The sequence below is a fragment of the Pithys albifrons genome, chromosome 4, assembly GCF_047495875.1.
Source record: "Pithys albifrons albifrons isolate INPA30051 chromosome 4, PitAlb_v1, whole genome shotgun sequence".
Classification (NCBI taxonomy): domain Eukaryota; kingdom Metazoa; phylum Chordata; class Aves; order Passeriformes; family Thamnophilidae; genus Pithys; species Pithys albifrons.
The window spans coordinates 3,581,971-3,596,861 of NC_092461.1; the positions used below are offsets into that span (position 1 = coordinate 3,581,971).

The 14,891-nt window shown below is 42.1% G+C and overlaps 1 protein-coding gene across 4 annotated transcripts in view; it reads left to right on the top strand.

Annotated features, from left to right (window-relative positions):
- The first annotated feature begins 756 nt into the window (after positions 1-756).
- The window catches only part of CAP2 (cyclase associated actin cytoskeleton regulatory protein 2), a 67,235-nt gene continuing 53,100 nt past the window's right edge, over positions 757-14,891 (top strand). Inside the window, exons 1-3 of one of the 4 annotated variants that reach the window (XM_071553227.1) lie at positions 757-1,107; positions 10,817-10,941; positions 13,467-13,567. In XM_071553227.1, coding sequence (XP_071409328.1) covers positions 10,818-10,941; positions 13,467-13,567 — 225 coding nt within the window. In that variant the 5' untranslated portion in view covers positions 757-1,107; position 10,817. The other 3 variants (XM_071553228.1, XM_071553230.1, XM_071553229.1) reach the window with 3 other exon arrangements.

Here is a 14,891-nt window from a genome sequence, read left to right on the forward strand (position 1 = left end):
CTGGAAAAATACATTTGGTGTACTTTTATTATCACTATCTAATAAATGCTTCTTCCAATTAAGAGCAAAGTGTTCCTTTGGAGGCCGTGAGTTGGTCTTGTCCCAACATTTCATTCAGGAATCTGGCTTGTTTGATGTGAGGAGGTGAAGCAGATTTTAGGAAGATCATCAGATGTCCCCTGGGATAAAATGAGGAGAAATCCTGAGTTTGTGGTCACACTGAAAACAGTGGTCATTTGGCACTGTTTAGTCTGGCTCAGAGTACGGAATATCCTGGTGTGCCCTCAGCCTTCCCTGCCACCTCAGGTGAGAGTCTGATGGTTTCCACAGCTCTCCTTTCCCCCACTTCCCACTGTCCCAAACTGTGCCCAATGGACAAGCGAGGTCACCATGGGTGTCCCTGCCCTGGGTGTCCCTGTCCCGGGTGTCCCTGTCTCGGGTAACCCTGCCCTGTGTAACCTTGTCCCAGGTCTCCCTGCCCCAGATGTCCCTATCCCGGGTGTCCCTACCCCGGGTGTCCCTGCCCCGGGTGTCACTGTCCCGGGTAACCCTGCCCTGTGTAACCTTGTCCCGGGTCTCCCTGTCCCGGGTGTCCCTATCCCGGGTGGCCCTGTCCCGGGTGGTCCTGTCCCGGGTGTCCCTGTCCCGGGTACCAGCGCTCTCCGCTGCCCCTCGGGTGATGCTCCACTCCCACCATTTATTTCCCCACAGACCCGCAGCCGCCGCCGTCAGACACCTCTCCCTCTCTCTCTGCATTTTCACACTCCACCCACTTTTTGCTTTCTTTCTCCATCTCTGCCACCGTCTCTCTCCCTTTCTGGACTTGTCTTTATTTGGCACTCCCGGAAGCCGCCGGGCATTGCTCTCGCTGCCTGCCCGGGCAGCTGATGGGACTGACGGACGGACCGACTGACTGACTGACTGACTGACTGACTGGCACCGGCTCCCGCTGAGGAGGAGGAGGAGGAGGAGAAGGAGGAGGAAGAGAAGGAGGAGGAGGGAGAGCAGCGGCGAGGCGAGGGAGGGGGGAGCGAGTGACCGGCCGTGGATTTTCATTGCAGAGAGGAGGGGGCAAAAAAAAAAAGGCGACGCGGGTCATCCAAACAGGTAACTCAGATCAGGCGGCGGCGGGAGGGGCGGGATGCGGGGAGCGGCCCGAACCCTCCGGGCCCGGGGCTGTGTTCCCGGCGGCAGCAGCAGCAGCGGACGGACATCTTGGGGACAGTGATGGGGACAGCGCTGCGGGGTCGGTGCGGGGCGGCAGCGCCGAGCCTGAGACGGGCAGTGCCCCCGGCGCTATGTGGGTCAGGGAGCAGCGCTGCCCCTCGGCTGCCCTGCTGCCACCTGCGCTCCGAAAGCCTCTCCCTGCCCCTCCCTCCTTCCCTGCATTCCCCTGGGTGGTACGAGGGGAGGAGGGGACCCGGGGGGATACCGAACGGATACCGCGGGTGTGCGGGGCATCCTCTGCGGGGCTGGAGCGGCGCCGACCCCGCCACCCCCGCGGGGGCTCCGGCCGTGCCCGGGGGCAGCGCGCCTTTCCCACCGGGTATTAGACATTCCCTGGGTTTATGCAGACCTGGCTGTCAGCTGTGCTGGGCTTGGACTCTCTTAATCAGCGTAAGATGATCTAATTCCGAGGAAGGCGGTGCGGCGGGCAGCTGGGAGCCGAGTCCTTGGATCCCCCGCCCTTGGAGCCGGAGGTGTGCGAGTGGCGGAGGTGGCAGAGCAGCCTACAGGGTTAGTCCAGAGAAAAGGTTAATTAACATCTTCGGGTGAGCGATCTGGAGGCATAACATACACCTTGGCATAGATACATATAAAGGATACTCCAGACACAAGAGTGGGCAGGGGGGAGGCGGAAAGGCAGGACCGTGAGTTCGACATCCCGCATTTCGCAGTGTTTGACATGGAAGGAGAACCCCCCGGGGACACAGCGAGGACAAAGCCGAGGGAAACTCATGACCCCACCGAAAAATTTGCAGCCTGTCCTTCGCTTCGGCCATTGCTGTAGATCTGTATCTTGGCATTACAGGATCAGCAGTGAGGATTTCTATGAAGTAGAATTCAGATTTCATAATGTGCAGGGGCAGTCTTAAAAACAAAGACTATCTGAGGAAGAAGAATTTTTTCTTTATATGCCTTACCTAAACGTGTTTGTTTTCCAGTGATGGAAAATGTCAGAAAAAATGCTAGACAGGGGCCTGTCCATTAGGAAATAGTTGGTAGGGATCTGTTTAATAGGGGGCAGAATGGGATAAACCTGCAGATTTTTATCAAGTTATTTCTAAGCCAGGCAAGAGTGGCAATGGCATATGGACTACCATGTTTCATTGTTCTGTGAAATTCTAATCAGGAAACTTGTCCTACTTCAGAAATGTAACTTTAAACATCATTTCAAACAGCAAAGTGGTAGAAAAATATGTTGAAACTCAATATAGTACTCTCAAAGCTGGGCTATTAAGGCATTACTGTAAGTTGGATATCCTAATTTTTGTGCAGTTTTTATCCTAGCGTTTCTTTTTGATTACTTATTATGTAAATGTTTTCATTACTCTTTTTCAGCTGTGGTGAAAAGTACTTCTTGGTATATTATAAGCAGCAAGAGCACTAAAATTACATGTATTAAATCCCCTCTCATCAGTGGATTTTCTGAGTGCACTGCATAATTTTTATTAACCATGCAAAATACTTTGGGCACCCCAAGTTAGAAAAAAAATTTAAAAATAATTAAAATTCTCCCAGGACTAATATTCATGGGAATTTGAATTACCAGGTACTGGAAAAGGTAGTACAGGAAGGAAGGCTGGAGAGCAAATTGTATTCAGCTCTCAGCCTTGACATGGACTTGCAACATTACCTGGAGCAAGTCAGATAATCTTTGTGTGTTTCAATCTGTGGCCTGTCAGTGACAATAAAGTTGGGATTGGTTTGAACTCTAAAGAGAGAAATGGTGAAACTGCCAGATATGTTAAAGAATATTCTTTGTGGTTCTGCAAGGGCTTTAACATCATGTGCAACAGCAGCAAACTCAATAGCTGCAGTTGCTGCCTTCTAGAACATCTGACTGCATGAAAGAGAACATTCTTTGCTTATCAGGTTTATTGGGGCAAAAGCAAAGAAACACAATAAATCAGGCACACATTACTGCAGTTATTCAGACACTGTTTTGCTATTAACTGGTTAAAAGATTTTGCTTGATGAAGCACTCCTAATATATATAAATAATTTTAATTTCTTTCCCTATTACTTAAAGTGCATATTTGCAATGGGGGAAACAATTGGGAACTTGCCATTTCACGTGGTACAGAGTTCCAATTGCTTGCATATTTTTGAAAAACAATTAATTTTGGTTAGATAAGGTTTACTGACTCTTCAGATATGAAATGTTTTGAACTGTAAAGGCTCAGCTGTTCTTCAGAATGTCACTGCTAGAACTATACCAGGACAGCAGCACCTTTGCTGGGCAGTGTCCATTGAAGTGACAAAAGCTGCATCTGTGGCAGAGATGAAGCTGATTCAGATAATTCATCAAGAGTTTGGGATTTGGGGTTTCTTAAATCTCTGTGATTTTTGTCACCTTATGGCACAGACACCACCATAGTCCATACAGATACTGCCATCTTTTTTTCACCTGTGCACAAAGGGTATTCTGACTTCAAATTTCAGGGACTTCTTGTTACTGAAAAGGTCCCACTGAGACTACTTTCCTGAGTATATGCTAATGGAATTGCTCTGTCTGACCCACAATTTTTAAGGGAACAGCTAAAGAAGTTGCTTGTAAAATCTAAAATACCAATAGTAGTCTGATGGGAATCAAAGGCTTAATGCTTTTGTATTGTATGTTAAAATAAACCCCCAAAAAACCCAGGAAAAAGCTCAACTACATTGTTGAATAGTGTCATATCTTTCCAAGAAGGCATACTGTGCATTAAATGTTTTGTATTAGTTTAAATATTTAATTAATTTGGTTTTTTGAAGGAATGCAAAGAATCATTTTCACTTCTTTGTATAATCTGCCAGTGTTTAGGGAGAAGAAACAACAGAATAATTCACCCACCAGCTCTAGGACCCCTAAAGCACCTGTCAAACTTTACAAGCCTCTAGGATGGGTCTAGTTTGGTATTTCTGGGTTTCATGAGGGATAAATAATCAGATGCCTCAGCTTTTGTAGATCACATCATAATTGCAGCAGGATGTTCTGGGAAGAACAGGAACATCAGCTCAGTTGGCTGAAATCAAGCCCATCTCTTCAGGCTTCAGCACAAAATGGATATGCATGAGAAGTAGTGTGTGGAAGCTTGTGAAAGGCCACCAGCACAGCAAACAAACTCTTTACTAACCTTGGTACTGAATAACTCCAGTCTTGTCTTTTATGCAGGAGTAATTCCATAGTTTGTGTTTTTAGAGCTGGCTTTGTTTTGTTTTAACTTCTTTGCTTTAACTTCCTCCTTTGCTTTTTTCCTTCACATCCATGAAGTACTGAAACACTCCATAAGGGTTTGTACTTTTTGGAATTTACCCTTTTGGAGAGTTGAGTTTGTTTAGAACTGTTGCATGAAGGGTCTTACTGTCCAGTTATTATGAGCTGAACTGAAGCACTTTAATAAAATCAACGCCTGCACAGAGTATTTTCTTGGTTCACCCAGGCAGGCTGCTTACATACAAAAATTGGACTTGTGACAGGTAATTAAATGGCTTGTGAGGCCTTTAGGATGCTTGATTACGTGAAGAGCCCCAAACTAATACACAGTAAATGAGGTGGCTGGCTAAGAATGCTGCATTTCTGTTGCTTGGAGAGATACTAAAACTCTCACACTTCATTGGAGGGAGAGAAGCAAATAAAGCTGAGACAAAAGACTATGAGCAGTGGTGACATGAAAAGGGAGCCTAAAAAGAATGGGAGAATGTACTTAGAAACTGGGTTGCCTTGGTTATTTTAAGTCAATCCTGCTTAGACAGACTGTCAAGTCTTGACTGCTTCAGTGTATCATGAAATAATGAACTCGTTCCTTGCGATCACAAAATTGATGACAGTCAAAATTATTTAGCAAGGAATAGAATCTCTTCACAGAACTTACATATAATTAGAAAGGGAATTGATATTCCAGGAGATACTAAGCACATACATGAACACATGGCATATTTTAAAGTATTCATATTAAATTATCAGGGGCCTAACCACAAATCCATCCTGTTATTCCACTGACTTGTGGACATGCAGCTCGATGTGTGCAGCTGCTCACCCATAATTATGGGACTAAACTGGATGTGATAAGAAAGCTAAAAGGCATCAACAGTCTTAGGGGTACTTGTCAAAGTAGAGATTGTTTTACAAAGCAGTTCTGTAATTTTTTAAAACAGTGGGGTACAGAAATGCCTCTATTTTTTCCTGCATGATTTTGTGGAGAGCAGCCTGGACACTGGGAGAGGGAGAGAAGCAAAAGAAGAGCCAGATGCAAACATAAAAATATTCTTTGTGGTCCCAACAGCATAAAGCCAGACAAAGCAAAAAACTTGGGATAAAAGGAAGAGGTTCAATATAAACCTGCTTTTTCCTCTTCTACACAATTTTTTTTTTTGCTTATGAAAAATAGCCCTTTAAAAACACAGAGTAGATGCCAAAGAAAGAAGTCCACACACAAGATAATTGAGGCAGCTCACTGTTCTGGGCAGCAATAAGGGGCTCATTCATAGCATATCAGTGGCTTTAACACACATGTTGAGCTATAGACAGTAATGTTTTATGATGAGTATACCAGAGCAAGACTTCAAAACAACTTATTCATCAAAATGGCCCACCCATCCACACAAAGCAGAAGTCACACAGACTTCTTTTTGATTTGTTGCTACTCCAGATATAACCCTTGTCAGTTCTAACACAAAAAAGGTCAAAATTTACTGTTTGATATATAAGATGACCTATTTTAACTAGGTTTAAGAAAAATATTTTTTTTTCCCTACACATAAAAGTACATTGCTTCCAAATAAACTTGTAGCAGATCTGGGGTCAAAACAACAAAAAAGGCTTTGATTGGACACCCAGATCATTCTCCTCACACAGGGCTCTACTGAGAGGTCTTTGCTCTAATCCAGTTTGACCTCAGTTTGAGAAGCCTCTATTTACATTCCTCCCATACAGCTGATGAGAGACAAAACACAAACCATACAAGGTAATGTTTTTGTTGCTCTACCAACACATCCTTTTCCCTATCCAATGCTCCCTTTGCCTTCTCCTCCCAGGATCTTTTTTGGTAGTTACCCAAATAGCATCAGGTGCTCCTCATCACCACTCAGCCAAGCTACTTATGAGCCCTGCTTGGGAATGAGCAACTCCTGAAACCCCAAACTCCAGTGGGTTTTCATGGGCTGAACAGGAATTTGGGTCTCATGGCCAAGGTTACAGAAAAACTGCCTGCTCAACACAGGTTGGGAGTTTCTGTTTGAATTATGGTATAGCTGTGGGTGTGTTTCAGAGATGAAGAGCCATAAGATGCTTTTGTAAATTGAGGGAAGGGTCAGGAATGTGTGTTCCTTTCCCCTCCCTTGATGTAAGTTGCCATAAGTTGTACAGAAGGACTCCCAGAGGACACTGTGCTTTGGAGCTATAAAATGTTCATGACTGGCTCTCTGATAGTACCAGCTGGTTTCTGTATATTTTATTTCATATCTCAGGAGCAATTTATTAAAAGACTTAAAAGAGAGAGCACATGTACAGGCTGCTGTACTTCCAATAACACTGTAATTTTCCAAATGGTGTAGGAGTGGTAGATACAGTTAAAATGCTGCATTGCTGCCTATTTCTGGTTTAGGGATCTGCCCTTTTTTGATGTAGTGTCAAACCAAATCTGACTTGTAGCATCTCAGATGATGGGCATGAGTGAGACCTGGCATAATTTTTCAGATGATAGATGGATTTAGAAGAACTGGTACTTAGGGTGAAAAAAACCCCAAATAATTTAACAAGTAGTTTCTTTTTCTTTCAAATTAAAAGAGTCCTGGAAGTAAAACAAACTGTGAAACTTTATACTATCTCTTGCTGATGTTTGACTTTACAAAGTAGCACCATTCCTGTGTTCAAACCCACCATTTTTACATGCCTGATAAGTCATCTTGTGTTTATTTTCCCCCTTATGCTACAATTCTGCTTTTCCCTGTGTGCTCATTACAGTTTATTTCTTCTTGAGGTAGAGCAATATGGTCCTCTGTCATAGGTCACATCCAGTGGTAACAGGAATAGTACCTGTGTGTTTTGACTTACAGTTTGACTGCTGTTTGGGATCAGTGTGTCAGAGACTGTTGGTCTGCAGCCAAGCTTTTTCTCTTGATAGGAGATAAATGGTGCTTTGAGACAGCTGGGAAGAGAAGCAGTGATCTCCCAAGGCCTGTCTATAAAAAGAAATCTGCTTTTTGGGCTTCAGTGTGCTGCATTCTACCTGATTTTGCCTTTACTTCTTTTGGGGAAGAAATGACAGATGGTGGTGTTACCACGTGCCTGTAGCACTCCAGAAAATTCATGATTAACAGGAAACAGGGCAGAGCTGTGGATGCTCTGTCTTAATTTTCATGCACAGGATACAGTTAGCAATGTCAGTGTTCAAATGATTTGTCAGTGGATGTGTGTTAACACCTTTCCTGGCTCTTAGGTGACCTTATTTTTCAAAGAAGGATAGTGTATTTCTCCACCAAGAGAACAACTGGATACATGGAATTGAAGCAGTTTTAACTCCTTATGGGTGGTCAGCATCAAATCCAGCAAAAGAGAGATGATTAACCCTGATAATCAACTTCAAGATCAGAACTTTAATTGAAATCCCTAGTAGAGATGAGGTAGAGAATCTCTCTTGATGTAACAATGTGCTTTATGGGAGTGTGTCCATCCCATAGGCATATTTGCATTCTCTTTTCATTAACATGCCAAGATTTTACTCGATGCTGTAAGTAGACCAGTCTTATTATTTATTTATAATATAAGCTGTGATCCCACATCACACAGACAGGATCTTCACAGCATCCAGCTGTGTGGTTTGTGTTCTGCCTCCTTTTGAGCTGTGGTTTTGTGGTATCTGTTTGACCACGCAGAGTAGAATAAGTAATTTGATGAACAGCTGAATATAGGCCAAGAAAGTGCTGAAGGTTGTTGTAATATGAACCAAATATGTGAATCCCTAAATATAGGCAAAGATGTCAGTGTTTAGATTGAGAGTGGATGGAGAGTTTTCATGCTATTGTGGAGTCCTCACTTCTGAACAGTGACATTTATTCCAGTGTTGTTTGCAAGATAGACACATAGTCAGCTGATGGTAAAGGGAGCTGTAAATTTAAGGTTATTAGAGAATCATAGAATGGATTGGGTTGGAAAAGACCTCCCAGATCATCAAGTCCAACCCTTGGGCCAACTCCAGTCCCTTTACCAGATCATGGCACTCAGTGCCACGGCCAAGCTCAGTTGAAAAACCTCCAGGGATGGGGAATCCACCCCCTCTCTGGGCAGCCCATTCCAATCCCTGAGCACTCTGCAAAGAAGTTTTTTCTGCTCTCCAACTTGAATTTCCCCTGGCAGAGCTTGAGCCCATCGTGCCCCCTTGTCCTATTGCTGAGTGCCTGGGAGAAGAGACCAACCCCCACCTGGCCAGAACTTCCCTTCAGGCAGTTCCAGACAGTGCTGAGGTCACCTCTGAGCCTCCTCTTCTCCAGGCTGAACACCCCCAGCTCCCTCAGCCTCTCCCCACAGCACTTGTGCTCCAGTCCCTTCTCCAGCCTTGTTGCTCTGTGTGTACACCTGATTTGCTCTCTCAGTGTTATATCCAGTGATGACAAAGTGTACTTGCACTTTATTCATATGACAGGGATACCTGTGTGTGCATGACTATATGTAAATATAGATGCAAATACCATGTACTCATGAATGTATAAATACACAGCTGAAAAGGCAGCAGCACTGCAGACATGATGTCTACAGAAGACAGGAGAGGAGGCTGAATTTTGACAGTATTTGTGTTCATCCTGTCAAGTGTCATCCTCTTTTGGTTTGGGGTTTTTTTGTTTGTTTGTTTCATGTAAATAAGAAAACCCCATAAATTTCAGGCAAAACTTTCTCATGGGGATGGTTCTCCCAAGGGTTTATTGCTGTAAAATCTTCTGCTTCACTTTTAGGTCAAACACAAACCTCATTATATTTATAGAGTAAAGTGTTTGACAGGCAGGATGACTCAGCACCAGAGTCCTGCATGTATTTCCACAGTCCTAGTAACTAATCTCCTCTACATTTAAATTTAAAAATAAAACTACTATTATTTTTTATTAATATGAATTAGTAGTTTGGAAGTAAAACCATTTCTTTTCACGATACTTTATTTTTTTATTATAACATCTAGGTATCCTCCACTGGCCCTGGGGACACTCAGCAGCAATGTTTGTTTTGGTTGCCAAGTGCTTTGTAGTGTTGAGTTTATTGGAACTTACAATCATGATGTAATCTCTCCAAAATACCAGCACTTTTAGCAAGCTGTTCTTTAGGAACTGAAATATTTACACACATATTCCAGGTATGAGGGAATTAAAAAATGTCAATCCTTACACATGGAAGAGAGCAGAAAATCACATTGTGGGGAAAGAAAGCAGTGTGTGACTTGTTAAAAATTTAACCTAATTTCTGTTTAATTTTAAATCAAAAGCACTGTAGCAGCTCTGCACAAAAAGGCCTCTGGATTTTTTTTTTCTTTTAGGTTAATTAGTGCTTGATTTAAAAAGCTTGGGAAGGACTGATTCATATCCTTTTGTAAGAAAAAAAGTGATGTCAAATTCTACCAGAAGAATAGACCTTAGTTTCTTGTCTTCAATCAAGTGGCTGAGAGTTCCAAGGGGGCACGATGGGCTCAAGCTCTGCCAGGGGAAATTGAAGTTGGAGAGCAGAAAAAAATTCTTTCCAGAGAGAGTGCTCAGGCATTGGAATGGGCTGCCCAGAGAGGGGGTGGATTCCCCATCCCTGGAGAGGGGGTGGATTCCCCATCCCTGGAGAGGGGGTGGATTCCCCATCCCTGGAGAGGGGGTGGATTCCCCATCCCTGGAGAGGGGGTGGATTCCCCATCCCTGGAGAGGGGGTGGATTCCCCATCCCTGGAGAGGGGGTGGATTCCCCATCCCTGGAGAGGGGGTGGATTCCCCATCCCTGGAGAGGGGGTGGATTCCCCATCCCTGGAGGTTTTTCAACTGAGCTTGGCCGTGGCACTGAGTGCCATGATCTGGTAAAGGGACTGGAGCTGGACCAAGGGTTGGACTTGGTGATCTCGGAGGTCTTTTCCAATCCAATCAATTCTATATTTCCATGATCAAAGACTCAGACAAATTTCAGAATGTACCTTTCCAAAAATCAAATACACATATAAAGTCTTGCTTTCTGCCAAATATTAATTATATCTGTATTTTTTGCCTCTGTAAATGGCTGATGCAAATCATTGTAGGCATAACTTTTTAGTAGTTTCTTCTCTAAGTATTTCAGCCCTCTCAGTATCTGATTGGGAACACACACAAAAATTTGTCATAAATTGTCCACAGCAGATGTTCCAAAGTTACACCAGCAGTGGTTTAAATCTGTTATTCACAATGAAAAACCAGAGCTGAGTGTTGGTCATACTCTCTGTTGACAAAGAAACAAAGTACCCTATGTCAGCTTCTTCACATCAAATGCTTAAAATATATGAGTTTTACCTTAAAAGTTTAAAAAATAAAAAGCCACAGGGTGAGCAGAACTGTGGTGTGAACCCTGGAGTTTACTTAGAGGGGTCCAAGATTGCTTCTGTCTTTTATGATTTTTTCAGAATGGCAGAGACTCATGGTTTGATGGAGAGGTTGGAGAGAGCAGTGACTCGACTTGAATCATTATTTTCAGATTCACACAGACCTGGTGGGATGGAGTGTGATGGCATCAATGGAGTCAATGGAAGTAAGTCTGGTTTTTTTAAATACTATCTCTCTGTTATTTAAAAATTGCAAGTGGTGCATGTGTTTGTTTTAGAAGAGGAAATGCAGTCCCACTTGTTACAAATTCTGTATCAAAATAAAGGAATATTTTTAAAATAAATTTAGCAATGTTATGTGTCAAGCTTTGCCGTACACATAATTCTAAATTAATATAACATAGAAAAGTCAAGATTTGACTGTTTCTGACAAATGCTGTCCACATCTGAGGTTTTATTGCTCTTTCCATCTTAGCATTTATATTGTTGTACATAACTCAGCAGATGAAAATGTCTGTTTGAACCCAATGAGCAGAAGAAATGAAGCATCCCCAGAATTTACAGCCTAAATATTTCTGTATAAGTCACCAATATAAACACTGTGTTTATTTGCCCTCTCTGAATTTCACAGTGCAGACCCATTTCATTTAATTATTTAATATCCTTGATCAAATATGAGTTTGTTCATAAGCATTTGCTCACTATGGAGAGCTCCACATCCATGGCCTTATGTTGGCATCTTTTGAGCTCTTTTTTTTTTTTCCAAAATCTCTTCCACAGCAGATGAGTTAGACAGTCACAAGAAGCTTGACTAATAAAGTGCTTACAGTCCAGAGAGAACCCAGACAGGTGTTAAACCACAGCAAAGTCCCGGAGAAATAAAACTGACAAATCAATCAATCACTAATTGGAGATGCACATTTCTCAGAAACACAAACTTCAATTCTGTAGTGAGCCCATTTAGGTGAATCTCTCTGTTTATCCAGAGCTCAGTATTGCAGAACCAGGTCTGCTTTCTCTCTCTTTCAGGAGAGAACTTGCCATGTGATGTTATAACTATTTTTTAAAAAAGCCAACTTGACTTTTCACTCAATATGTTTTCAGAAACAACAAAATAATGAGGATGGATGACCTGTATGTTCACTGTTTTCTTAAATGGCATTACAACAGCAGGATTGCAAATAAATCATTCAATTGCTCTGCACAACCCACAGCAATTTCTAGTAAATGCTCCTGGGAGTTGGTATCTGTATTGAATAGTGAAAAATAGCAGAGTTGCTTTCTAGTTTTGCACAGGACAGTTGCCATTTCAGGAACTGCTGGGTAAAACTCTGCTTTGAAATAAAAGTTTACAATGATTCTTTTGGAGAAACACACAGATTTTGACAACATAAATGGGCTTTGGGAAGCATCTCCACAGCTAAAACCTTTTGTACACTGGGTCATTTGAGGGGTTTACACACAAACAGTATGGAAGGAAGCCCAGAAATTCCTCAGGATTAAAGGTGAGTGACATCAGAGGAACAAAAGGAGCCTTGAAATCCCACCTAGCTGACTAAGTACATTTTCTTTTTCACACAGACTACTGCAAACTGCAGTTGCCAGAGCCTGGGTTTGTTTTTTTTCTGTCAAGGAGCCAGAGGTTTCTTGTGCAATAAAAAGAGGGTTTTCAAGATTATGAATTTGGACACAACTGTCATACAGTGCCAGAAACTTAAAGCAGATTCTCTGGGGAAATCCTGGTACCTCTTCAGAGCAATCTTCAGGCTTCATTAATGAGGGAGAGAGGCTGGGAAGAATTTGAACCTTGGTCTCTCAGATCCTACATATGCCATAAATTCACATGTGTGTCACTCATGCTGGGTCTGGCAAAGGTTCTGAGGCATAGATGAGATGTGAGGGTATGTCAGGGAGTCAGGGAGGGCTGGAAAGCATCCAAGGAAAGATTATTTTTGCTGTCTTAAGAGGTACCACAAAGAGCCATGCAGGAGCCAGGTGCATATGAAATTGAGCCTCATCTCCATTTTCTGATTATCTGCTTTAGCAGGAAACTGCTCTGTATAGATATAGAAAATAGCTGTTTTATTCTCTTAATGTTACAGTGTATATCATTTATATAATTGTTGGGATGTGTCATCTAGAAGAGTTGTTTGAGCTTTCTTGATCCAGTTTTGCAAGGTGAGATGACAGAATAAGATTACAAAGCCACATCTTACTGCCCAAATCTACTGCCAACCCATTCTGAGGACTCTCTTACTGGAAATGGAATTGGTTGCTATTAAAAGCCACCAAACAATACAAAGACCTTCAGGAATGGGTGGGTAGTATAAAAATAGTTGTTGAGCACCGTGCAGATTCTTTTTAGTGGATAATATTTGGTTGAAGTACAACAGGAGGATTTTGTTAAGACAATCATACTTCTCAGGTCTCTAGACCTTTGAAGGACTGAGAAATGTTTATTTTAGCACTTATCATTTTAAGACAAGAACCACATTACACACAGTAAATTCTCTTTGTGTTCCTATCCAAATTCTACCGATTTTTTTTTTAAATTTTCTAGCTAGAACAAAAAGTAATGATAAATCCATTCTCACTGATTTCACAAATCAGAAATGAAGGGACAGCAATCCCCTCTGTTTCTGTGATATCCCTCCTGCATCTCTTACACAGGGATGTCCTATGAATTATGTCCTTTATGAGCCCATTCTAATGGAATTATCATCTTCTGCAGGCATAGCACCCTATGTTGAGGCCTTTGACAGGCTGCTGAATGGAAGTGTTGCTGAGTTTCTCAGGAACAGCAAGATCCTTGAGGGTGATGTGAAGACCCATGTGAGTATTTACTCAGATTTTTCCCAATTATATAAATATACAAGTCTCAGAATGTGTGGTCAGCCTTGAGTGCCGAGTGGAGCATAGTCTCACTAGCAGAATTAACTCTGAATTATTAATTGTTGCAGTAGCAGTAGCCTGGCAAACCACACTGAGTACAGCTGGTTCAGGAAGGGCAAAAGGTTCTGTGGATTCATAAGAAGAGTTTGCTTGCCTTTTACAGCACTAAGTTGAAGACCACAGTATGCAAAATATATAAATATCCTCAGTCACAAGCAGTTGGAATTGTCATGTTGGCTTCTACATGACAGGGACGTGGTTGAGAACATTTGTCAACAGATGAGCAGCAAACACTGGGTGGGCCCAAGCAAGGAAAACTTCTTATGATTGTTTTCTAGTCATGTGTATCATGATACCAAGTAATGCAGAGATTTTGTTCTTTTTATTATTTGTTTTAGTTACTTATGGCTCTTTCATTTGCAACATAGCAAACTAAAGTAATTAGTCTGTCAGCCATTTAAATGATTTTTTTCACTACATGTTACAGCAAGAAGTGCTATGGCATCGTTTTCCTCATGAAAATACTTTCTAACTTTATGAACCTCTTCTGGTCAGAACTTGTGTTTCATTTTTAATTTTTAAGCCAGTCTTCTCTAAAACTGGTGGTGACAGAACGACAAGGGATGGACTCATCTTACCAACAGCTTATGAACACAGATTTTGTAAAAAAAACAAAAAACACTTTTCTATTCTGTGTGCACCTTTCCAATTTGACTGCAGCTGCTCCTCCACGTGACAAACACTGTAGCCAGGAAAACACTCAGTCCTACAAGCTACTGACGTTCATGTTGCAAGGGCAACATAAATATTCTTCCAGACAGCCAAAGCAACCAGGCCACTCACAGAGCAGGATGACTGGATTAATCTGTGTACTTTTTTGTGTGTTACATGTTTGTAGGGCAGAGTTTCTGACCTAGTTAGGCCTAGAAAACAGGAGAGGGTAAAGAGATCAGGCAGTTCTGGAGGATCTTTGGTATTCTAAGGAAATGCTGCATTTCCTTTTTATTTGAAAAACCTAAACAATTATACTCTAAACTACAATGTATGTACAAACACTACATTATGCACAGTAAATTCTCTTCATGTTCCTATTCAAATTTTACCAAAAGCAGGATTTTTTTTTAATTTTCTAGCTAGGACAAAAAGTAATTATCTTGTTTCTCAGAGAAATTAGGGAAAATTAATAAATGGGAGGTGGGAGGGTAAGAGGAGGAATTATCAACCTGAGTGAGCAGAGAATTGTTCCCTGGAAAAGATCAGTTCT